Source organism: Haliotis rubra, unplaced genomic scaffold, assembly GCF_003918875.1.
Source record: "Haliotis rubra isolate DU_JTF1 unplaced genomic scaffold, ASM391887v1 Scf389, whole genome shotgun sequence".
In the NCBI taxonomy this organism is placed as follows: domain Eukaryota; kingdom Metazoa; phylum Mollusca; class Gastropoda; order Lepetellida; family Haliotidae; genus Haliotis; species Haliotis rubra.
In genome coordinates this window covers 700,196-724,409 of record NW_025767067.1, presented here as the reverse complement: position 1 = coordinate 724,409, position 24,214 = coordinate 700,196, and the positions used below count along the sequence as shown (strand labels likewise).

General features: G+C 36.2%; 1 protein-coding gene across 3 annotated transcripts; it reads right to left on the bottom strand.

Moving 5' to 3' along the window:
• Nucleotides 1-599: 599 nt before the first annotated feature.
• On the bottom strand, nt 600-11,639 carry LOC124286642 (transcription factor E2F8-like). Of its 3 annotated transcripts, none has more exons than XM_046723039.1 (11): nt 11,381-11,639; nt 8,835-9,411; nt 8,322-8,401; nt 7,493-7,623; nt 7,189-7,312; nt 6,693-6,845; nt 5,960-6,103; nt 5,738-5,809; nt 5,382-5,462; nt 4,333-4,503; nt 600-3,889 (listed from the first exon to the last, which is right to left on the bottom strand). In XM_046723039.1, exons 2-11 carry the CDS (start codon nt 9,407-9,409, stop codon nt 2,442-2,444), a joined length of 2,979 nt encoding a protein of 992 aa, XP_046578995.1. In that variant the 5' UTR covers nt 9,410-9,411; nt 11,381-11,639; the 3' UTR covers nt 600-2,441. The 3 variants fall into 3 exon arrangements, with proteins under 3 accessions (XP_046578995.1, XP_046578997.1, XP_046578996.1); XM_046723041.1 differs by having other exon boundaries at nt 6,693-6,842; XM_046723040.1 differs by lacking the exon at nt 11,381-11,639 and adding an exon at nt 10,716-10,789.
• Between the last annotated feature and the right edge of the window lie 12,575 nt (nt 11,640-24,214).

The following is a 24,214-nucleotide window of genomic DNA, read 5'->3' as shown; positions in this document are numbered from 1 at the left end:
CCAAGGAATCTTTGTTGACTCAATATTACACCAGTATTAAGAATATCACCACTGGAACCATCCTGATATTTGAAAGTCATTATGATAATCTTGCAAAAAGCAGAACCAGAAAAGTGGTTACAAGGTTGCTATCTATAAGGTTTCAGTCTTCACATCCTTACAGATTCAAACACAACTATTGCCTGAAGCAGTAGTCGAACTAATAAACCCCCAATTTCTAATACATAAATGTATTTAATCCTCTGGATTAGTTTAAATGCAGGTATCAATTTAATATTGATTAAGACAATAAAACAAACTGACATTAGAAAATGTACACTGACATGATTATTAACAAAGAATTGGTGTCAACTATTGTTCCAGGCATGGAGTCAGTGTTACAACATATAGGGGGTCATGGTGACCAGCCACCAGGAATAATGTAAGCTCCAAGAGTTCCTTTCACAAAGCAACCTTTACTAAGGTTAACCTTAACTCCCCATTCTTTCACATTGTACTAAGGTTACCTTAGTGACTTATGATCACCTTAGTGCTTCGTGAAAGGAGGCCCAGTTTTTTTCATGTGTATCCCATCCTGTTGTATAAACAACAAAAGCACATTTTCATATTTGATTACTTGTATTTTATTATACAATCTGTCTTGCAGAATATATACAATTGACTCTATACACAACAAACTCTCGTGACAACCAAGTTCAATGTGGCACACAACGGAGAAAAATAAAATTTAACAATTGGTAACAACAGTACACTATGTACTATTATGACAATGTCACAATGAAGAGTATTGTTGTGCATGAAATTGACACATTGAGCGAGCCACATTTGCCTCAGCAAAAGGCACTGTAATGAACATAAATATGAAATAGACATGAAAATATTTCATTAATATATTATAATCTGGCACGACTAGCATAATGTAACACTGACTTGCTTGGGGCCAGGCACAAGGCCTGGAATAATGTACAAAGATAAAGAAGAAAAAAGTTTGTGGTTCAAATTAAATTACCCAAATTTTCTTTGTGCCAGCCTGAAAAATATTAATCTTAACATATAAATACATAAATAAAATAATAAATAGTTAATTTTTTAAGTCTACAGTTTTGTAAGAGAGATAACTTATATCTTTTGATAGACCAGTGTTATTTGTCATCAAAACCACAACACTTCCCTAATTACCACTTCGCACTAATGCATGAAGTTTGAGGCCTTGTTGAGAGGACGACAATTCTGATATGCTGCACTATTTTCACTCGCTGATAATTTTTTATTAAAGCTGAGTTGATTATCTACAATGTGCTGCCATTTGGTGGTTTCAGGTTGATATCACCTATCAATGCTGAACAAATCCTGAATAACTAAATGATTATGTAAAACAAATTCAAATATTGCCACTCATACCTGATAGTGAAAAAACAATCCACAGCTATTTAAAAAACCCTACACAAATTATGCAGTTGCCCTTGTCAGTTCATTCAAAATGTTTCTATAACTAAAACCACATTGCAGGTTATGTTTAATGTCTATAATTTAGAAAAGAATGTTGAATTCATTAGACATTGCAAATATATAACGCTTTTCTTGCCATCTACCTTGTTTGCACACTTGGAAGCAGATTCTCAGCTTGTATACTAACAGCGGAATGGCTTGGTAATGTACATGAGATCAAAGTAACAGTAACCATGGCAACAAAACAACTGTAAACACACATGTACTGGTTTCCCAAACAACAAGCATTTCACATCATTCATTCTGTTAACAAAACTGGGTGTATGGATTAACAATGCAATGAACACATTTAAATGATCAATGTCAAATGGACTTAACTAAAGTAATGAGATGTCTAAGGAATGGAAACTAAAATAAACTTATGATTAATTGATAAAAAAAAAGACCCCCCCAAAAACAAACAAACAAACAACAACCCCAAAACAAAACTAAAGTATGAAATTAAATAAAAAAATATACATCTTTGGAATACTGTTGTTTGGATTAAAAGAAACTTCAATATTTAGAAACTGATAAAAGTAAGCTGTGTCAACTCAACAATGCAGAATGATATGTAAAACACTGATTTGTAATGTTGGAAAAATAGAAATACTGTAATACAATTGTTAACACACGGACATTTCTTGCTGTGCACCCAAGTTTGAACAATGTATGTGCCCACTGATTTATCACAGTACAATCTAGCGACTAAACGATCAGCATTTGATTAAATAACTGGAATAATTTACTAAACTACATTTCATCTAAAAATAAATGCATCTATATCTGCACCAGATTAATATCAAAGCATCTTCCATGCCAAAACTAAAACTACAGCTTGCACTTTCACTGTCTAAAATACTATGGGGATAAATACTATTCCATCAATACAATTTCCAAGAAGGAAATATTTAAAGTTTGTACAATTTCATTCATAATTCCACTGACAATTTTTAACACAAATCAGACAGAGACAACTTTCGTACTGCAGTTTTAGTGTCCTGGGTAAATGGGGCAAATATAGATCCGTCTTTGTGGATTAAAGCAGTTCCTGCTGAGGTGGTTATTGGTTGTTCGGGGGGTATGATCATACGAACTTGTGGTGATTGAATTGATGAGAATGTTTGTAATGGTGAGGATATTGCTGGTGATGGAATGGAAGCTGATGTGGCCTTGACCTGAGGTTGCATAACATGTACAGAGGTAAAGGTCATATTTTGTTGAGCTTGTGGGGTGGGCATGGTGAACATTGTGGGACTCGATGGGGTCAAGGGTGGGCTGAAGGTCACTGGTACCATGAAACCCATTGGCTGACCATTGGGTGTTACTGGTATTCCTCCAACAATCTGCAATGGTTGGGTTGGAGCAAAGCCTTGAAGAGGTGGGGATTGTGGCAAGGATTTGGGGGAGACTCTTGGCATCTTGTCCTGACAGTTCACTGGGACATGAAACACAGACATTGGTTGCTGATTGGGAAGTTGGATTGTTACACGTTGCATTGTAGGTAAAACAGTCTGAGCAGGTATGTGACATTTACTGTTCTCTCTTGGGGATAGCTTTCCACATGGAGAATCTTCATCATCAGCTAAAGGAGCTGCCAGTTCCAGTTCTGATGCTGTGATGCATTTAAATGTATCTGGAGTTGGTTTCCTCTGAACATTGCACATGGGAGGTGAGTTACGGAATTCAGGAGCAAGATGAAGTGCCCTCCTATCTGCTGCAACCTTGCGTTTGGCACATCTTTGATTAATGGCATCCACTTCTCCATCAGGAGTATGAGAGAAGCTATCTGATGAACTGGCTCCTGACTCTTCCTCTGTTGATGGCGGTGTCGGAATGGCTAAACGGATTCTTTTATCAACAGTATTAACATTCCTTACAGCCACATATGTCCGCTTGACACCTCGGCGATCAGGTTGAGCCTGAGCTTGGGGGGTAGTTTCATTCATAGCTGCAAGGGTGCAATCTGGAGACGATGACCTTTGCTCTAAGATTGTCATCTGTGCAGATTTATCTGTAGATGGTGTATTAGGAGAAGACTGAGTTGAAGCATCTTTAAGACTAGAAGTATCCTTCTCAACAGCCACTGGAACTTTGAGAGAGCGTAACACAGCATCAATCTGATCCCTTGTCAGTGGAATCATCGTTGGCTGTTTCATATTCTCGGATGGATTCAAAGGCTTTGTCCTGAATATAAAAGCATTTGCCTTGCCAGAACTTTTGGCTAGGCTTATTGTTTGCGGTGTAAGGGTAGTTCCTGGACTGGATTTATTCTTTTCTGAAGAATCTTGGACAATGGTCAGCTGTCCATCTTTCATGATAAGCAATGGTTTCTTCACTGTTATTGGCATGCTCTGACTCTTTTTCAACTCAGGTTTAGGAAATGGATCTTCCAATGTTTCTGAAAACAGGCAACAAAAGTCCATTATCATACTGAGAAACTCATGTGCTGCATCACCAAATATTTTTACTCGAGGGAACTTAAGAAATAGAAGAGAAATAAAAGTAATTTCTGGGGGTATTTTCTAAAAGCAGGTGCATAAACAAATGAATAATGAATAGCCTTCTCATGATTTAACACCAAAAAAACACCACTATATGACTAGTCACAGAAAGTGTAATAATCCAAATATAATGGTCTTTCACGTGTATTATCTCCCCTTGACCAAAAAAAATATTCAGACTGCTTGAGTAAAAAATTGGTTCTGTGATGCTCTTGCAGGATATGTATTTCTGCACAAAAATCCTATTGATAAGGAAGCATGCTTTACACGTAACATACCTATGTTTGAAATCATTGACAGAACTATTTCTCAGCCTCATAAATCAAACTCAACTACCTACCATCAAAGTTGAGTTTTTTCACAGGACTAGAGGGTTCAGAAGAACATCCATATAATTTGGATCTTTCCTTCTCAGCAACTTGGCAGATTTGTTCGAAAGATGCATGGCGAGAAAAGCGACGGGGAGCATTGTCAGCCTCTTGCTTCAATTTGCTGACTTTAGTTTTAGCTTCTGGGGAGAGAAAAGCAACACACATGATGCATATTTAAGAGTAGAAGAACAGCTTTCTGAAATATGTCCTAAACAGTACATATTGATATGAAGATTCCCATTTGATGAACACAAGTTTCATTACAATCACACATCTTACATATTTGATTACAATTTCAGTTTCTTTACTTTAAATATTACACCTTGACAGTATCTATGCCATTTACATAAATGTAAATACATTTTGGTTTCTTTCACCTTGATATTTGCCACATACTATTCTGCAGAAAAATAGGGCTTAATTTGTTTATAATGTACAAAACATGATGATCCCTTAATCTTTTGTTTGACACAATGTTGTAATCTTTGTTTAAATACTGAATGAAATGAGAGTAGTATGGTTTAAGTAATACAAATCAAAATCTATGTAATAACATTCACTAAGGTATATTTGCTGACTGCATCAAGTTCTCACATTCATAAATAGCATAATGGCTAATAGTTATCTGACATTAGCAATATCCACCAGTAGGTAACACAATTAACTTAAGGATCAAACCATGTGCAGCAGTCTGCTATAACTGCAGTACTTCACGTGGTACTGGTGGATACATATTTTCCTTTCTTTACAAACACATGCCAAGACACTTTATGAAATGATCAAAGGAAGTGTAATTCTACATTAAACAGATAAATACAATTTTTGTGTAGAAATTACAAAGACAAATTGGATGCCTAGTAAATGTCAGAATTCAGTTGCAGTATTTCCAGTGTTGAATATTTGAGATCAAGGGTCCCTACAGTCATCCCTCCCAAGTTCACAAACTGCTGTGAAATGTGACAATCTGCAGGCCATCAGGCAAGTGTCTTGTCTGTTACAGATATTTCATGTTTCTTACCTGCTAATGTTGCAACCACAGATGGATTCTGTATAGGAACACACGGATGAATGGGTCTGTACATATTTACAAGGTTTGCAACTGCAAAACAGAAAGTAATTAACATAAGAAAACATGTTCTGCCCAAGACATCAAAATGCAAGCATTATTGATTTCATGTTTATCAAAATAATTTCAATCCTTCCATCCAGAAATATTTTTTGCACTGCACAGCATGAATGTTAAAACTGATACCTTATATGAAGGATGAAAGCAATTAGATTTATTTTTCTGAATTCTCAACTGAAACAACTTTATTCATATTCGTAACTACACTCAGACGTATTGTAATGAATAAAACATTCATGAGTACTTACCATTGGCATTTTTAACACAGTCAAGCATAGAGTGGCGAGAGCTGGGACGATGACATCCATCAGTGCAACAAACTGAAAATATCAAATTGACAATCAGTTTTTGATGAGACTGGGACACATTGGTCATAGATTTGTAGAAATTGATGAACTCATTACAAAGTACAAGAGTCTGTAGTATACATGTAACTAAAATTTCTAAATACAATACAAACAGATACTTACAGCCAACATCATTGACGTTATCAACATCAGGACCGATGTATTTGAATGCTGGTTTACGACCTCTGATCTCTGTGACATGGACCTTACGAATAAGGTCAAGACTAGTGAGGATATTGGCAATGTCATACAGACGGCGGATCTTAGCTGGAAACAAGACACAATGAATAAATAAATGCATTGTACAAACAATTTACTCATAAATAAACTTGACAGAAGTAAAGAATGCTGGTAATGAATTTTTTTTTATGTTACCAAAATTGGATATTAAAGGTGCAATATTTCTACCAAACCGCAATGCAGGATTAGTGTAAATCCCTTTCCTGCTCATACAAAATGATGTATTTCCTACATTTCCTGTTTACGTAGAAGTTTATGCCCATATATGATAAACAGAGATGTAATGACATTTTGAGGAACATTTTTGAAAACTGGTGGACAAGCTAAGGTAACAATAAATCATGAGAGCATATAGGTTTTTTTGGCATATGTATTAGCAATCCATCTGCATTTAACTATTATTATTTTTTATCTGTATAATATACTGATATAGCATTCACCTAGAGCACTGAATCTAATAATTAATTCACTGTGGCCTAACAGACTACTAGGAAGGATTATTTATAGCTAATGACCAACAATAATCTTAAAAGCTGAAACAAATCCAAAACAACAGTTCCAGAATGAACACAAAATTCCAAAGCACTCTTTTGATGAACAACCTCAGATTTCTTACTTTTGAATTTGGCACTCTCTGTCCTGTCAATGAGAGGATCACCTATGAGTATTTTAGCTGAGAGATCCAGGTTGACGGTCTTTGGTTTAGAGACGAGGAACAGCATGAGAAACTTCTGACTCATGATGCCAAGGGACTTGTCTTTCCGGACTGCTGAAACAAGCATGATATATGACGCTACAGATTTAACACATTCAGCAGGAATAGATCCAGCCACATTCTTGTTGAGCTAATCTTTTGGTTTGTCATGGTGTTCCAATGAAGTGAAAAAATCAACGATCAGTTTTGCACTGATCACATCCAAATAAAGTAGATTGAAAAGATTAATTAATTTTATTTAGATTTTTAAGTTATTTAAATTTCAACACACATTGTATGATATATAGATGATATCTGGTTCAAACCTTGTAATTCAACTGATATTTATCACATCTTTTAATCATATAAAACTTATGGTTAGCAATAGATATTTAAACTGATAATAACTCTAACATACCCTTGTCGCCAATTTCAACTGGCAGCTTTACTGTACAAGTCTCCCCATCTTGAAGTTCTCGGTTTAGTTCAAGTTCCTTCAGTTTATCCATCTGTTCTGCAAAACCTTCAGTCTCAGCCAGAGCCTACAGAAACATGAAAATAGAATCAACATCATTGTGATAATGGCAGTCTTTTACACTCTTGATCACGCTAAAAATATAAGACCTCTCATTGTCTGAAACTTATGTTAACATACATGTGTAAAGATATATATTATTTGAACAACAACCTTAACCTTTTCACAATAAAAACAGAACACTTACCCTAAGTTTTGCAAGTGTTGTGACAAGGTTTGTCTTTCCATGCCATGCATATCTATTCTTAGCCACTCTGCTGACAATTTCAACACTCTCCAGAACATTGACGATGTCATAGATTCTCCTTCTCTCAACGCCTGAAATACACGTGCAGTTGACATTAATATGATATTGATTGAAAGTTCAAAAGGAAAGTCAAGGATATTTTGGCATTATACAAATGTTTATCAAAATATGACAAGAAGGGGATCTATTCCCCAGCACCCCATGCACGCTGTAAGAGCTTACCAAAAAAATGTTCCATCGTGTGATGTGATTGTGTCAGGGTAATCCCCTTCCTTGTATTATGTTATTGAATCATGATGATTCATCATTCTGTACACTCAACATCAGGGCTCCAGATAATTTTTCAACATCAGGAGTAAGTACTCATTATTGTTTCAATATAGGCGTACTGGAAACACTTAAGAGTACATTTAGAGTACTGAATGGACTTTAATGGCGTATCAGTAATCTATTGTTCTTTCATATATGCACCACAACATTGCTAGTCTTGTGTACACAGGTCAATAAACAATAAAAAAACAGACTTTTTTTCAGATAAATACTCCTGTAAATGATTCTAAGACCGTACACTATTGCTGTGGTGCGTATCTGCTAAGTTTCCTAAAGTATTTCCAATCGTATCGTGCATATCTTTTAGCCGTACATACGCCGATACGGCCTTTATCTGGAGCCCTGCAACATGTTTTGATTGTAATCTAAGGAATATCAAAAGGATAAAAATGCATTGTCTTTGGTCATCTATTTTTTCACCTCTGCAGACAGTACTTACTGAGTTCTTTGGCAACTTCATCCAGGCAGATTTCAAAGTTCTGAGAAGCATCAGGGTATTCTGGATACTTCTGTAGAAACCTGAAAATTCAGAAGGCATTGTTGCAATGTTGTTGAGGGTTAAATATCAGTGTAAAAAGGCAGGTGAAGAAGCAGCTAGAATTGGCAGTTTTCGCTAAATATCTCATTTCAAAATGTCAGTCTTAGATCAATGAGCTAGTTGGACGCCCTCTAACCTGATTTAGTATTTGCCAAGATGTCAAGTCTGAACCTCAGTGAGGCATTACTTAAGTCTGGTTGATCCACATCAAATATTTTTTAACAATTTTAACAACTTTTAAACATTTTTCAATGTGGATAATTCATCACAACATTCCAACCACAAATAATTTGAATCCACAGGAAAAAGGCTTCCTTGTATAATATGGAGTCAATATAAACACTTTGAAACAAGAATGTCACATGAAGATGTGTTCATACATTTATCAATAAGATACATTGCATGACGTCTTACTTTTGACACAGGAGTCCAAGAGATTTTTCTTTTCTTGACCCAGTTGAGGGTTTGCCGGAGTCACTTTCTTGAGATGAACATAATATTTCATTGTCAAAGTCATTTACATCTTGATTTGATTCCTCTGCTATATGTTGAGCATTTGCCTCTTCTTTTAATTTACTCTGCATTTTTCTAATCTCAGGACTAACAGCACTAAAGAGCATCTTTAGATTTGCTGTTGGGGTCAAAGGAGCCTCAGCCTCTTCTTTGGGCTTGGTAGGTGTGACAGGCTGACTGTTATTGTTTTGATCTGTGTCAATATTTTCCATGGCATTGTCCACAGTAAAGTCAGTATCTTCTAGTGGAATGCGAAGTTTTGATCTTGGGGAAGCTACTCTCTTTGGACTGTTTTCATTTTCTTTGTTAATGATGGATGCTCTGCCCTTATTGTGATCACAATACTTGATATCACTGTTGTGTGATTTCTGACTGAAAGGCATCATGTCGGATAAAGCCATATCTTCATCACTTTCATCTTCTGTTATTGATGCCCTTAGTTTTGCGGACAGCAACTGTTTTGTTAATCCTGCCATTTCTGAAACAGAAATACACAATGCTGGATTTCATTGTCTTCATACAAATAATTTCTCACTTGTATCATTTTTGCTAAACATTCATATCACATGGCATGTTTCTGTAAAATCAATGGAAGTGTTCAGGTACAGTAATGAAGTCTGTGCCTTTAGACTGACTGACTGAGTTTGGTTTTACGCCGCTTTTAGCAATATTCCAGCAACATCACGGCGGGGGACACCAGAAATGGGCTTCACACATTGTACCCATGTGGGGATTCGAACCCGGGTCCTCTGCGTGACGAGCCAACGCTTTAACCACTAGGCTACCCCACCGCCCCTGCCTTTAGAAAGAGCTCATTGGACTATTAATGAGATCAACATGAGCTTTAAGGATTTAGTCCTCAAAATAATTTGGTTTGAGATGTTTCCCTAAGTAAATGAATAGACAGACATACGTCCAGCAGAGCCAAATTGACCCTTTGATTTTCATGCTAAATTTTGATGGAGTTTAAAAACAGCAATGTTATGAAACTATTTCCTATAGCTTTTACAACAACCATGTTGTACAGATATTGAAAATGAAATTACCATGTTAGTTTAATCATAATCCATGCAATTGTCCGGATTCATTCTTTAACAACAACAAAATCATTGTCTACATAATATATCATTAAAATTATGTCCCAAGGATTCATTGTTTTCAGATAATATAAATCATCAAAAAATTTCACACTGATCTAACATCTTAAATGTGAAAAAAATATATGCCATGGTGAGTGCAACAGACAGTGAAATCAGTGATTAATTATGAGGGTCTTCTACACCAGTACTGAGGTCATAAATCTAATGATGCAATCACTGCCAGTCATTTGCTATGTAGACTACATATTGATCGGACTGTGACTTGAAAATTTATAAAAGAAAGTTTGAACAAAGCAGGTTGTCAACAGGTGGTGAAGTGATCAAGCTGATGTTGACAACTGAACTGGCGCGCCCATTCTCCCGCTAAAATTCAAGGGTAAAATTATTCGAAATAATTTTACCACCTATTTCAAGCTAACGCAACAGATACTAATGAGAGATATTAAACATCTGGAGGCAAAAAAATTGATTTGGCAAACCGTCATAACATCTAATTGACAAAGAAAGGTGGGACCAAGAGAAATCGGAGATCAAAACATTGCCCCAGTTACCGGCGTCCTTGCCTAACTGTAAATAAATCCTGAAATCGACAACCGTTTCAGACTTCCCAAAGTTTACATGGAGATTAGACATATCCAGACACTCAGTATCCACCTAAATAAAATAATTTAATCTAACTTACCGAGTTAAACCCCATACGACACCGGTTTGAGCGCTCAGACTGCGCGTTATTTTGGCTCGTCTGTACGATTTCTGCACGTTCGAAATTGGCGCGTGATAGTAACCCACACGGGGCCCCATCGGCCCGGAACGTGTATACGTAAAATGGCGGGGGTGTGCCAGCTTACAATTTGGAGTAAAAATTATTCGAAAATAGTTAAAAATGATTGTGATATGTAATTATTTCGACTGAAATATATTGGATATGCATTAAAAGGATAATAAATTGATAGAACAGTCCTGAATTTACTAGAATTAGGTCATACGATGTTTGAACATGTCAATACCGGTCGCGAGCCAACCGGTGCAATATACATTGTGGCTATTTTTGTACAAGTGTCAAATTATTTAATCATAATAATTAACTTATTACAAATAGGTATCATTCCACATTAGACATATCGAGTGATAATTATTAATATTAATAAGTACGCCCCTCTTTATGATCTAAAAAATGGTTTTGTTACCGTTGACAGTTGTGACATCAGCAACATCTAAATATAATGATTACTCGGCCTAAACGATTGAAAGGACAGGGTGGTTCGATGGCATTAATAACACATCTTTGTTATTTTTTAGTAATTATGAACAATAGCAAGAAAATCTAAAAATGAATCACCAACACACCTTTGTTTTTGCAGTGAAATATCTCACTTGCCTGTACACGACCTCGAACTAAACAGTCATATGCATTTGTGGACAGCCGTGGAATAAGATAATCCCTGAGTGTAGATCCCTTCCAAATTATTTCCTGTCCCTGCTTCTGCTGGTGAAATATCCTTAGATGGAGGGGCTTGATTTGTCTTGTCACCCTCCCTGGTTAAATAATTTTTGTGCGAAATCAATTCGAGCCACTACGAATATTTGGCGCGAGATAGTGCGTTTTTAGAAACAGTAAACCCGCCTACTTTTCATTACCCAATCAGAGAAAGGCACCCCCTTTTGATTGACAGCCAGCTATACAGTTATCCAATCATATCGCCTGACAAGGTAGGTCATAGGTCAAACAATGAAAACATGTCCATGCGGAACATGTGAGTGAATAACGTTATGTGTGACGCGAGGGAAAACATGTCTACACTAGCATTGTCACATGATCGTATGTATTTACGACTTTCAATAAGCGGATGATTAGCATGTTCTAAAGGGTAGCATACGCTTAGGCAAGTGTTTCGCGCACAAAATATTGCGGGAAAAGAAAGACGTGATGAAAACACTTGCCAAACTGTGCAGTGGCCAAATATAAACGCAAAATTCCGTGACGTAGGATTCAGTGTTATTTTGGGTTTTCGCTCATGTCGTAAACGTATTGCAACAAAAACAGGTGTAGTCGTATAGACGTGCAATAAATGTCACAGATGTGTGAAATTTGCCACAGGGTAGTCTAATTACCAGTTGATTACGGTACCATAATCAGCATCAATAATTTGCAGACGGATATTATGGAAAACAAGGGAAGCAGCTTGTAACAGAAAAAAACCCCTTATATTTTATTTTTTGTAAAGAAAAAATCCACATGATAATTAACGATTTCCGCGTTTCAAAGATGACTTTACAAAACTAATGAAGATTACTCAAAACATGGAATAAACTCTACATATGAAGATTTCTTAATTTAGCATTTGTAAATAAAACACGCACAAATATGACAGCACTAATGAGAACAATCGGAATTGTTTAGGTTTACTGATCATGCAAAACACGCCTTCGTTGAGAAAATCAATTTTCATAATTTATGCGAGATCGCACTCAATGACTCAGACGCCTCTACTACATGTGGGTTAGCAAGAGCCCAACGTGAATGTTGTGAATTTAGGATGTAGAGCGATCGAGGGATTTCCCTACTGTGAGAAGCATCGCCAGCATTGTACAGGGGGCGAAAACACCAGATGTGCATTTAGAGTCTACAGTTTGCTCTTTTTCTATTCAAGATTTGGATGTATGTGTTTGTATCGTGTGTTTATAGCGAAAATCTGCATTTGTGAGGTACCTGTTGTTTGTGCTGATTGGCGATCGGAGTTATGAAAACGCAAGTGGAGAATCGTCACCATGGCTCATTGTAAACAAAGCCAATCCTCGGGGGGTCACCCCCAGAAAACCCCCAGTTACAGTGTGGAAGAAACAATTAGGGTAAGTACCCCTTTGTTCATTGTTTACACCCGTACACATTGACTGGTTTTCAAGCGCCGTGCGCTGTCACGCGTTTCAGTGGTTCTACTGTTGCCGGAATTTCGATGCAACAGTTGTAAACACAACGTGTCAAAATCGTTCCAAAACAGACAGTTTGCTAAGAAAACTGTGACGTTGTTTTTTCTTTCAGGGGATTTCTACGACAATGTGACGTTTGTTATCAACGTCATAAACGGTCAGATTGACACTGGAATAGATGTCAGCACATTATTGATTGCGATGTACAGTCATTTAAAGACAGGCACTGAATGACAGCAGACTGTTTTAGCGGTTGCTGTTGGTATTGAATAACAGTGATAGGTGTATTTGTTTATTTGTGCAAAATAGAACATTCACATGTTTAATAAATGAAATAATCGGATAAAAAAAACTAAAAATATTGTAATGATTAAATATGAAATATTATATAATGATTTTTACAGCTAATGAGATATTTAATAAAAAAAAACGTTGCAAATATTTTTTTAACAGGTAATTAGATATTTAATTAAAAACCCCATTAAAAACATTATTTTGTAATTTCCACAGCAAAGAAATACACTAATCAATAGGAATGTGCCCTTAAACTTGGTAAATATAATCCATGTGAATAAGTACAATCTGTTTTCATGCAGAGTCATTGTCATATTTTCTGTAGCGCAGTTATCAGTTTTTCACACTGAAATGTGTGTTCATTAGTCACAAATATATAGAATGGGCACAGAGAATCACAGCATCCCAAGTGATGCAGACAAGTATTGATTGTACCCTGTTCATGAGAAATATGTAGGTGCAGTACCTAATAAAACTAACAAAGAAATCTTACAGAACACTACACCATGCCATTACTTTACTGAACTCTGATACCTCCAGAAAGGAACTTTGAAATGAATTATTGGGCATCCCTGGAATCCCCCCCCTCCCCGCTTTGTCGGTGAAGAAGAACACCGTTGTGATATTTCACATAATGATAACCAGCCATATATGATTATACATCTCGAGGCCTGATATATCACAATTGAATTATGGATGAAAGTAGCATTGATCACCTCTTTCCTGCATTCAGACTTAATGATGCCAGTGACATTTCCCCATCATGAAGGTTACAGCTAGAATACACTTTTAAAGTTCACCTGTGTCTGTACAAGTGGAGAATCATTCTCTGTAATGTGTAGGTAGTTGGTTTGATCTGTCGTCGTTGAGCGACATGGTTTGGTGTGGAGTGAGTGAATGTGATCATTCTCCGTTCATTGTATGTGTGTGTAGGTGGTTGAGTGAGTTTAGTTTTACGCCGCACACAGAAATATGCCAGCTATATGGCGGCTTGTGTAGGAAATTGGTTTCTGTTAATGTGGCATGGGATGGCGTCTGGGAATGTATTCATTCTCTGTTCATAATGTGTGTAAGGCTGGTTTCTGCTCAAGTGGGGTGGGTGAGAGAATTTGATCATTCTCTGTTGATCATGTGAGAGAATTTGATCATTCTCTGTTGATCATGTGTGGTTGGTTTCTGTCGTCATGGCGTGAGAGAATTTGATCATTCTCTGTTATGTTATGTGTGTGATCTTTAAATGTTATGTCTGTGTTGGTAGTGAATTTCTGTCAGTGTGGGCTTGCGTTAGGGAATGTTATGATTCTCTGTTTATTATCAGTATGTATGTGTGGGTGGGTGGTTTCTGTCAGCGTGACATTTTGTGGCATGAAAGAAAGGTGAACATTGTTCTCGTTACATTTGTCTCATACAGTTAATTACTGTCAGATAGGGGCTGTAAACAACTTAATCTCATTAGGATCTATTAATAGACACGTGGTGTCCAATGTTTAATGAAGTTATGTAAGTCTGATGTGGATAGACAAATCATTGTCACAGAGTAACAACCTGGATAGGTAAAGCCTATATTTATATGTTTCCTGCAGCACACAGTGTTGTTGTTTTAAGTTATAACAATACAACACTATTTGAATATATCTATATCTGATCTTGACTTGTTTTTATTGATTAGGGGGCGATGGGGTAGCCTAATGGTTAGAGCGTTGGCTCGTCACGCCGAAGACCCGCGTTCGATTCCCCACATGGGCACAATGTGTGAAGCCCATTTCCGGTGTCCCCCGCCGTGATGTTGCTGGAATATTGCTAAAAGCGGCGTAAAACCAAACTCAGTCAGTCAGTCAGTTTTATTGATTAATGCTGTTAGCATGTCACTTCCCATAACTTAATGATCAGAATATCCATTTAGCCTTTTAGGTTTGCAAGCTGTTATGAATGTAAAGGCAAGAATTTTATGGATGTCAACTTCTTTACTGTGAAGTATATATCACAATAAAGGAGTTGACATCCATAAAATTCTTGCCTTACTGTGTATCCATTCTAAATGCCATTCAAAGACTCTGTTCTGATGTACTTATGCCGATGAGGAAATACACATAGTGTTTTTGTTTATGGGGCAGTTTTATTGTAAGGTGGCTGATATATTTTTTTTAATAAAAATATACAACCAAAGTATTCATGCTGTCTCTACGCTCTTGTAAAAGACGTGTAAACATAGATTATAAAAGCAAGAAAATACACCTTGTTTCAAAAGATATATATAGATGGCTTATCTCTATATTCTAATGAGAAACATTAAAAACTAACTTAAATAGAGTTTTAAATCTTGACATATAATTAAAGGACAAAACACTTTCATTTTTAACAAATATTGTTTATAATGAGTATCCTACAGCATATTGTATCTGTGCATCAAATGTGATTAGCTTCATAAGCCATTAGTCTCACAGGGATCAGTCATGTTCTGTAATGGGGCCCCAGCCATGAATCATTAGGCCCCAACTATGGAAACAATAGACTTGTGGTTTAATGAACTTGCCACTGTATATTTCTAAGTACACAAATAAAAGTCTGAAGTGAAGTTGTGTTTAACCACTCAGACACTACAATCACATCATAATACATCCAGGTGTGTTGTTTTAACTAATTATCATGTCAAGGTTGTAAAGTAATTAATGGCATTTAAGTGAGATTCTTTGTTTTTGTATGAGGACAATATTGTCTATACTTGATGTATTTCTCCATGAATTACCTGTAAATCTTACTTAAAACACAACAATCAAGCTTTTAATTAGCAGTCACTTATTTGGAGAGTCTCTATGATGTACGTAAATGATGTAATTACCATGAACCTGTTTGTTTAACTGTAACAGATTTGTTCCCCCATAAGTTCTATCTTAGACAAATCTGATATTACAGGAACATAACTTTGTTATCATTTAAAAAATGCTTTGTTCAAAGTACTCATTACTGAGTTAAACTGTGCTAACTTTTAGTACATTTTTCCTTGCATCATCAATAATGTGTCTAAGTGACTTTATTTCAATGATCTGTTTAAATTTCAAATAATACATTGATAAGATATGATAGATTCCAATCTTTTTCCTGATTTCATTGTTAAAGCACAAACTTAAATACAGATCTTATTATCTATTGTTAGTGAAATGACATTCTTGGAGTTTGGATATTGATCACTGATATTCTATTGTTGTCTGGCTTTAATTCCAAAGGTCACATCTGAAGATCTAAGGGTGCTCAGTGTCATACCTCCTCCTCCTTCTCCTCCTCTTCCCTCCTCCCTGCATATATTCATCCTTGTTCATTCTCGCTCTCAGTATATTGAAATGTGCAATACCTTTCTCTGTTGATGTTGTCCCAGAAAGGAGATTATCACTCATGAATCCAGATCCCCTCAATACAGTTAAGCGTGTGTCCCAGGTAATGGGGATTATGCTGTGAAAGGGCATGTCTGTCGTCAAAATTAGAAGATCCATCACTAGTGTGCTCTCTAAAGCATTTACTCCATTTTCAGGAAGACGTAGATGTCTATGTACAGAAAATGTCAGCCTGAATTAAAAAGCATTTCCTCCAGTCTGTCTGCGATATTTGTGTTGTCCATTTCACAAAGAAATCTAATTCAGACACAGATAAAAGTATTGGCTGTCAGACAGATTCTCTATCCCATGATTCATTGGGGCTTAGCCCGATGGTCAAGAAATAGACGCCTGTCGGCTACGATGGACATGCCATCATTACGTATGGTGATGGAGATATCTACACCTTTTGTTATGGTCTGTTTCAGAGCATGCAATTTCATCTATCTGTATGTAGTATGTAATCATCTAATCTGTATGTAGTATGTAATCATCTAATCTGTATGCTGCCTGATGTGACAGTAATTTGATGAGGAAGTGAAGTGTTTAGGTTTACACCAGGATCATGGAACACTATTTAGATTTGCACAAGATATAAACAGATAGTTATTGCACACAAGTTGAAAGATGCATCTGAGATATTTGAGGTCCACCCTTAATACAAAATATGTTTACAAAATACATGTAGATAATATTAAGGCATTTATCAGTTTTTATGACAATATTCTATGCATCTGTGAATTACTACAAGATTTAGACGCCAGCATAACCATTTCTGTTAGTTTCTTTAATCCCTGTCAAGCAAAGGTTATTTTTGTTTCAAATTCCTTAAAATGGAATTAACAGTTACAATGAAGAAATTTGACAATGACAAGGAGGAATACTTCTTTAACTGACTTAAAGGATGCCAGACTGGCGTCACTGAAGTGATGTTTTTCTGACTTGGTTCAGGACATGCGTCCTAAAGCAAATGAACAGTTACATCACTAGTTTAGATTAATTGCTTTATCTTTCTTCATTAAGTCTTTCAGCAATGAAATATGGCTTGGTATTCGATTATTGGTCATTTTCATAATTTCATTTTAATTATTTTAAACAGTGGATTAAGTTGGAAAGGTTCCCAAAACTGAAACGGAACATACAACAAATCAGAGTGTCATGATGTTGAGATTTCTTAAGTTATACTTAATCATTGCTAAAGAATTTATCTTGTTAATGCTGAAATGGAAAAAAGACCCATATTTTCAACTTGAACGTAAGAAGTTATTTTGAATTCTCCTGGTCCTGACTAACTACCACCCTTTTGAGTTAATTTTTATGTGTTTCACATGTTTTCAACTGAAGTCTGTGAAGTTTATTTCAGCAAGAAAGTTGAAATAACATTTTCAAACCCAATTTAAAACAAGTGGTGTTTACAGTCTAAATTATAACAAGCATGTATTTGATCATATAGTTTTTTCTGATTGTTGGAGGAAATTCACGCCCTTCTCTGAGTGACGTTCTCTTCCTTTCTACACTGACAAGTGTCAGTGCATGACACTGGGAAACATGGAAACATGCCTGCAGTGGCAGATTCTGGTGCATATGGAAGTCTTTGATGTGTTCCTTGCAATGATCAGGGTGTTCTGACTTGTCACTCAGTATAGCATGGAAGGCCCACTGAGGAATCACGTATCAATATTATTGTTTATAAATGATATTTTTCTGTGATACAATCATGTTGATGGTTGTGGAATGGTTGTCTTTTAACTGAGTCAGGGTTTGATTAGTGGTGGTTTCTCACCCATCTTTGATTTGGCATTTGCAGAAAAAAATATGTTTTATATTTTTCTGTTTATCAAATTACATCCTCTGAAGGATTATGTGTATTTTATAATGAAAATAATACAATTATTTGTAGAGTTGTTAGCTTCAGCTGGGAATATTGAGAACAAAAAGAAATTCATAATCATATTGAGTTTTTAAACTGTTCAGAAGAGTGCATGTTTGTCTCAAAGACATTCTGTTTCAACTAGTATCCAGTATACCTTGTCTTTTTGTTTTTCATCTACTTGATGGGTTAAGAAGTTTCCATTTCAACCAATATTGTAACAATAAACTGAAAATGTATCAGTTTGATAAAATCAACCAACTCCAATTACATGGAAAAGGAGCTGTACTGAAGCTTAAAGTGGGAAATGTGGACATGCTTCATATAGGGTGAGAGCATTACAGTAAATGATTGGTACAAGGAAAAATGATATGGTACAGGGACTATGAGACACACAATGCTATCCTTTTCATTTGTGGACTGGTATTTGTTTAGTTTTGCCTCATTCAGGAATATTCCAGCTACATGACACGAATGGCCCAAAATGTTCTAGTCTGGACTAGACATACCATTCGTTGCTATTTTGATCAATGTCATATTCTGTTAGGGTATGATGATATGCTATCAAGCACTGACTGCCCGATTTTATTAAGTCGCTTCTTGAGACAAGACCGTGGAGATTCAACTCTAACCTGAAATCCCCATGGGTACAAACTATGGTTTGAACTGTTACAGATCACAAGGAATGAGATACCATCCATGCCAGAGTATGCTGATTTGAATCCCAAATGTTCCACAGTTATGGTCCATGGTTTGTCGAAGGAATAAACAGATTGTCCTCCATGAGACTGACAAATAGTATCAATTAAATTTTAATGTAAACAACTTGAAAAACACCCCACTGTACTGTATTCTCCCATTTTGTTACTACTGTTACTGATGATCTAACAGATATAACCCACAAAAGAAATGTGAGGGGGTGATGGACAAAAAGAAACTCATCTCCATAAGGCCAGACTTTGTAAGTAGGGCTGGGACGGGTAACCCGGATACCTGGGACGGGTGGGTAATGAGTTGGACCCGGGTACCCGTCTCAATACCCGAAATCATTACGATCATGTGACTAATATATTAAACAACGTAATATGTTATTCTTTCATGATTAAAAAGTTGTATTGTCTTTGAAGATTTAGGCATAATTACATTCACTTCTTTTGAATATGATACATGGTTAAGATATTGACAAACTCGAACTTTTAGACTCCGAGCTGAAAAATCTATTGCCCTTTCTTACAAATTTGATGTCAGGAATTAACATAACAGGTATCCGGTAGGGTAGGGTAGGGTAATAGGGGTGGGGTACCCGGGTAGAAAATTTGAATCCGTCCCAGCCCTATTTGTAAGGGTTACAGATTTTGCTTGTAAAGCATCTACTTAATGTGTTGATAAGGATTTTGTTATTACCTTAATGTTTCATTTAAATCAAAAGGAGCTAAAAACAATGTTAACTTTTTAGGTTGGTTTGAAACCTTATATTATATATGTATATGACATATAACATATCTGAGAGTACTATTCTTGTTATGAAGATTTATATCATTGGAAACAGTTCTGTGTGAGTCAGATAGAATAAGTTATCTTAACCATTGATGGTATAATTTTGTAATTTTTTTCCTGAATTTTTAATATTAAAGGATCTGAAAACCAAGATAAGAAAGTATAAGGCATAAAGTTGTTTTTCACTTTATGACCAAAAACAGAAAATCTTGACTCCTAAAAAAGGATGCTCGTGTAACATAATAAACCCTTCCTCACTTACTCTTCTTCATCTAATAATTTCATTACCATTGAAATCTTAATTCGCATTCTATTAACTGTTAAACTATTTATTGATGTCAATTTAATTATTTCATTAACTAGACACTTTTTAATAACCCCAGCAGACACAAAGAGATAATTCCTTTCAACCGTTATATATATCTCCTCTTTTCACATCATTCCAATTGGGCATTGCGATTCAGATCAGTAAACTTCGTCAGTCAGCTGTGAAATTGACACCCTTCAATCTATTGTCATCAATAGCCACAGTAACTGTCAACATTGTACACATACAATACTGGACCTTTTGAAGTTAGGGGGATGATCCTTATTAACTGTCCAACACTTCATTTTCGAGGATCCCTAGATTTGACCCCAACACCTTTTTATTGACCCCTTATTGTACCCTTGGGCAGTGATAACCAGTATCTTATAGTGTGCGTCAATGTTAGAGAAGGCCAAGGTACTTACTTCCCTCAGCTTACATAACATGTGCTTCTCTCCCCATTCATTTTGTTGCTTTAAGACTGTTTATCTTTAGATGTCTATTTAGTGAACTACTCTTAATCTTTCAAGATTTGAGTTTGCCTACCAGATGGATTTGACGAGGGAATGGGTGCACTGAAACAAGTTGATCTACACTGAAACATTATGCTCAGTTATCAATTGTTTCATGTGGTAATTGTGATGGTAAACTTTTATGTAGCTAATTTATTATTATAAAATACAGACTTTCATAAAAAGAAATTAATCAGTGTTAATATTTGTTGAGAAAGTGTTTAAGATAAAATATAAATGTGATAAAGTTACAATAATATGTCAAAATTGACCATGTGCAATACTGCTTTTTGTTTATTCTTCATGAAATGAATTCCCTCCACACATTGAGGCCAACTTGTGTTTGAAGTAATGTGAAATAAGGTTACAGCTGGCAATATGAACTGGATTTTAGTGGTCACAAGAAAGCTGTTTCTCTTTCATTTAAAGTAATCATGTCATTTAAATCAATAAAACTAATTCAGATCAAAGAATGAGGTATAAAAGTAGTTTTAGATCAAATACATAGTTTTTAGAAAATTTAAACAAAATCGAATTCTTCACTAATGAACCTGACGCAATTAACTAATCCTCATCTCTTTGTATGTTTCACTGTCACTCTTAAGTTGATTTCATCACCACAAACTGATCAATTTCTGCAACAACCTTTGATGTATAAGTACATAATTGTCTTTGCAATAAGGAACCAAAGCAGAGTTAATGAGGCATTCTTAATTAGGGGATAATCCCTCGTTAAGACAGTTATGTTTGAATAACAGCAGTAAAGGTCCAGGAAGGGGGTAAGAATTTCGACCCCACCCTGAGGCTGAGCGGGACCCCTGGGTCAGAGTCTGCCAAGAGTGCACATATAAAGAATTTCATAGCCCCTGGCTGAGAGGCTGGTTGCCCATTGCAGTTTATTGTGTCATATTACAGCAGATGATTGACGGTTATGCAATGTAGACAAGGGTGGTCCTGCTGATGAAATGAAGGATGATAAGAAATAGACAAACCAGATTGAGAGGAGATATGTTTCTGAGTGAGATGGTAAGGTTAAACCAGGAAGTGAGAGATCGTGATCATCATCCAAATTTGGCACGGAGACTGGATATAGATTTGCCATAATTACATTAAGATATATAATGAAATTAGGCATGAAATGTCAAAGATTGATTGTGATAATTATGGAGAGAGCTATGTATATTAGCGTTAGCAATATGGTGACGCAGATGTACTTTAGAATGTATCTGTTATTTTTAAGCTATAATAAGTGACTTAAGGTTGCATAACACAATGTTCTCTGAAGTAATCACCATTATTTCTGCAGAAGTAGAGAATTTTGACTGAAACATTGATGTTTGGTTTCATAACTGAGGACTTTTTGAGAACAGAATAAATAAGGGTAAAACTGGATCAGTCCCAGTTTCTTTATTCCTATTTGCAGTTAATAACTCACAGTTTACTAAACAATTTCACAAAATCAAAATGAATTAAATTTACAAGTGTTGCCACAAAATGCAACTGAGACCAGTAGTGTAAAGACACTTCAAGCACTTTAGTCTTGGAGAAACAAGTTACTGGTACCATACATTTTTCGTGTTACTTTGTTTTAGCAGAGACCATATAATAGATATTATCTAAATCTATTATATGGTCTCTGGTTTTAGAAACAGGTTCTGTTTCAAGTGCTCTAAGTGTTTAATTTGGGAATCGCATTTCTTCATAAAGGGTGAGATCATCTGTAATGATTTATAAAAGTGGATAGTTTGGTGTAGTCTATCTATTAGTTTAATGTCACACTTTGTCCATCTGGTTGACTGCATCAAACAACTGAGCCTTGGGAGGACAAACAAGTGATCGATGTTATGAACACTAGGTCTTTGAATGGCATTTAGAAGTGATACACATAAAGAAGAGAGTGTTTATGGATGTCAACTTCTTTATTATGAGGAACACAGCATATCGGAATATATCCTCACTCCTTCAGGTGATGAAGGAGTAAGGAACCATCTGATGAAGGAGTAAGGATATATTCCGAAATGTTGTGTTCCTCATAATAAAGAGACCGCCTCCACGTGGTGTAGTGGTTAGAGCGACCGCCCGGAGAGCGGAAGGTCGCGGGTTCGATCCCCGACCGCGTCTTACCAAAAGACGTTAAAATATGGTACTTGTTGGTCCCTGCCTGGCTTGGCATTAATGGGTACAACAAGGACTGGTCGGCTCGGAGTCAGTATAATGTGTCTGAGTGGGGTATTCATGCTTCACTGCGGCATGGTATCTCAGTGGGCTAGCACTATAAAACCAGCTTAAGTCTGGGCTAGTACAAGTAGCCGCACATACACATACACACGCATGCACGTCGTCATATGAGTGAAATATTCCCGAGCACGACGTAAAACCCAATTTCACCTCACCTCACCTCATAATAAAGAAGTTGACATCCATAAAATCTCTCTTCCTTATTATGAACAGGGAACAATGAAGCACAATCAACCAAGCCTGACTACCTGGTCATTAATCCCCCCTCCCCCACCCTACTTGATAGTCATAATATGACCAGATGTCATTTTTTCAGTGCATATAAATGGTAATATCTTAATTTAGTGCCTTAAAGAAACTATGGCCAGTCTATTGTTCTGATCTATTGTTATAATTGTTTCCTCAAGGCAGTCATACAGTTCATGTTCAGCTTTTGAATGAAATCTTGGTAATTGCTTTATAGCACAGACAAATATCAAGATGGTAACGTTGCCCATTTGGCCATCAAAGTGCTACATACTTAATTGTATCAACATTATAGTGTTTAGTAGGTTTTTATCATGATAAGAATGAGGAATTGTAATTTTGGATCACTGAATAAAGAAGTGTATGAACTGGTACCTGTTATTCCTGACATTTTTTTTTATCACAGAATAAATCAGTGTATTAAACTCATAGTCAAACTGACATCTTGCTTTTAGATGGAAATGTAATCAGTTTTTCATTAATTACGGAACTGATTTCATTCAGCACATCATTTGTCCTTGAAATTCCCATCTTTTGTCAGTCACAGCACAGGTGAGAAATGCATCAGGTGTAGTGGCCAGCCTCAGCAGGTGCTTGTAACTCCTGGTGATTGACAGGTCATCATTACAAGTGAAATGTGTGCCTGTTGTGGGCATTTCCTTCTATTTGATTGTGACCAAATGGGGAAAACAGCTGCTATGCCCGTCAGTGTGGAGCAGAGTCATTGGCTGGACGCTGGCCCTGCTGAAAACTGTGGCCGTGTGAAATACAAAGTGGTCAGTTTATAACTGATAACAAGTCTCATGCCAGTTTCTCATGTGTGTAACAGATGGAAGTATCTCATTGTTCTCCTTCGATCTGCCTGTGAAAAATGTACATCTTCATCATAGTTTTAGAAAGACATATAAATGTAATGTTTGG

Coding starts and splice junctions, on each gene's coding strand:
- LOC124286642 (XM_046723039.1), bottom strand. CDS start 9,409: ATGGCAGGATTAACAAAACAGTTGCTGTCCGCAAAACTAAGGGCATCA. Junction 7,624..8,321: donor TGAAGTTGCCAAAGAACTCA/GTAAGTACTGTC, acceptor CGTGTATTTCAG/GCGTTGAGAGAAGGAGAATC. Junction 3,890..4,332: donor GAAAAAACTCAACTTTGATG/GTAGGTAGTTGA, acceptor GCCTGTTTTCAG/AAACATTGGAAGATCCATTT.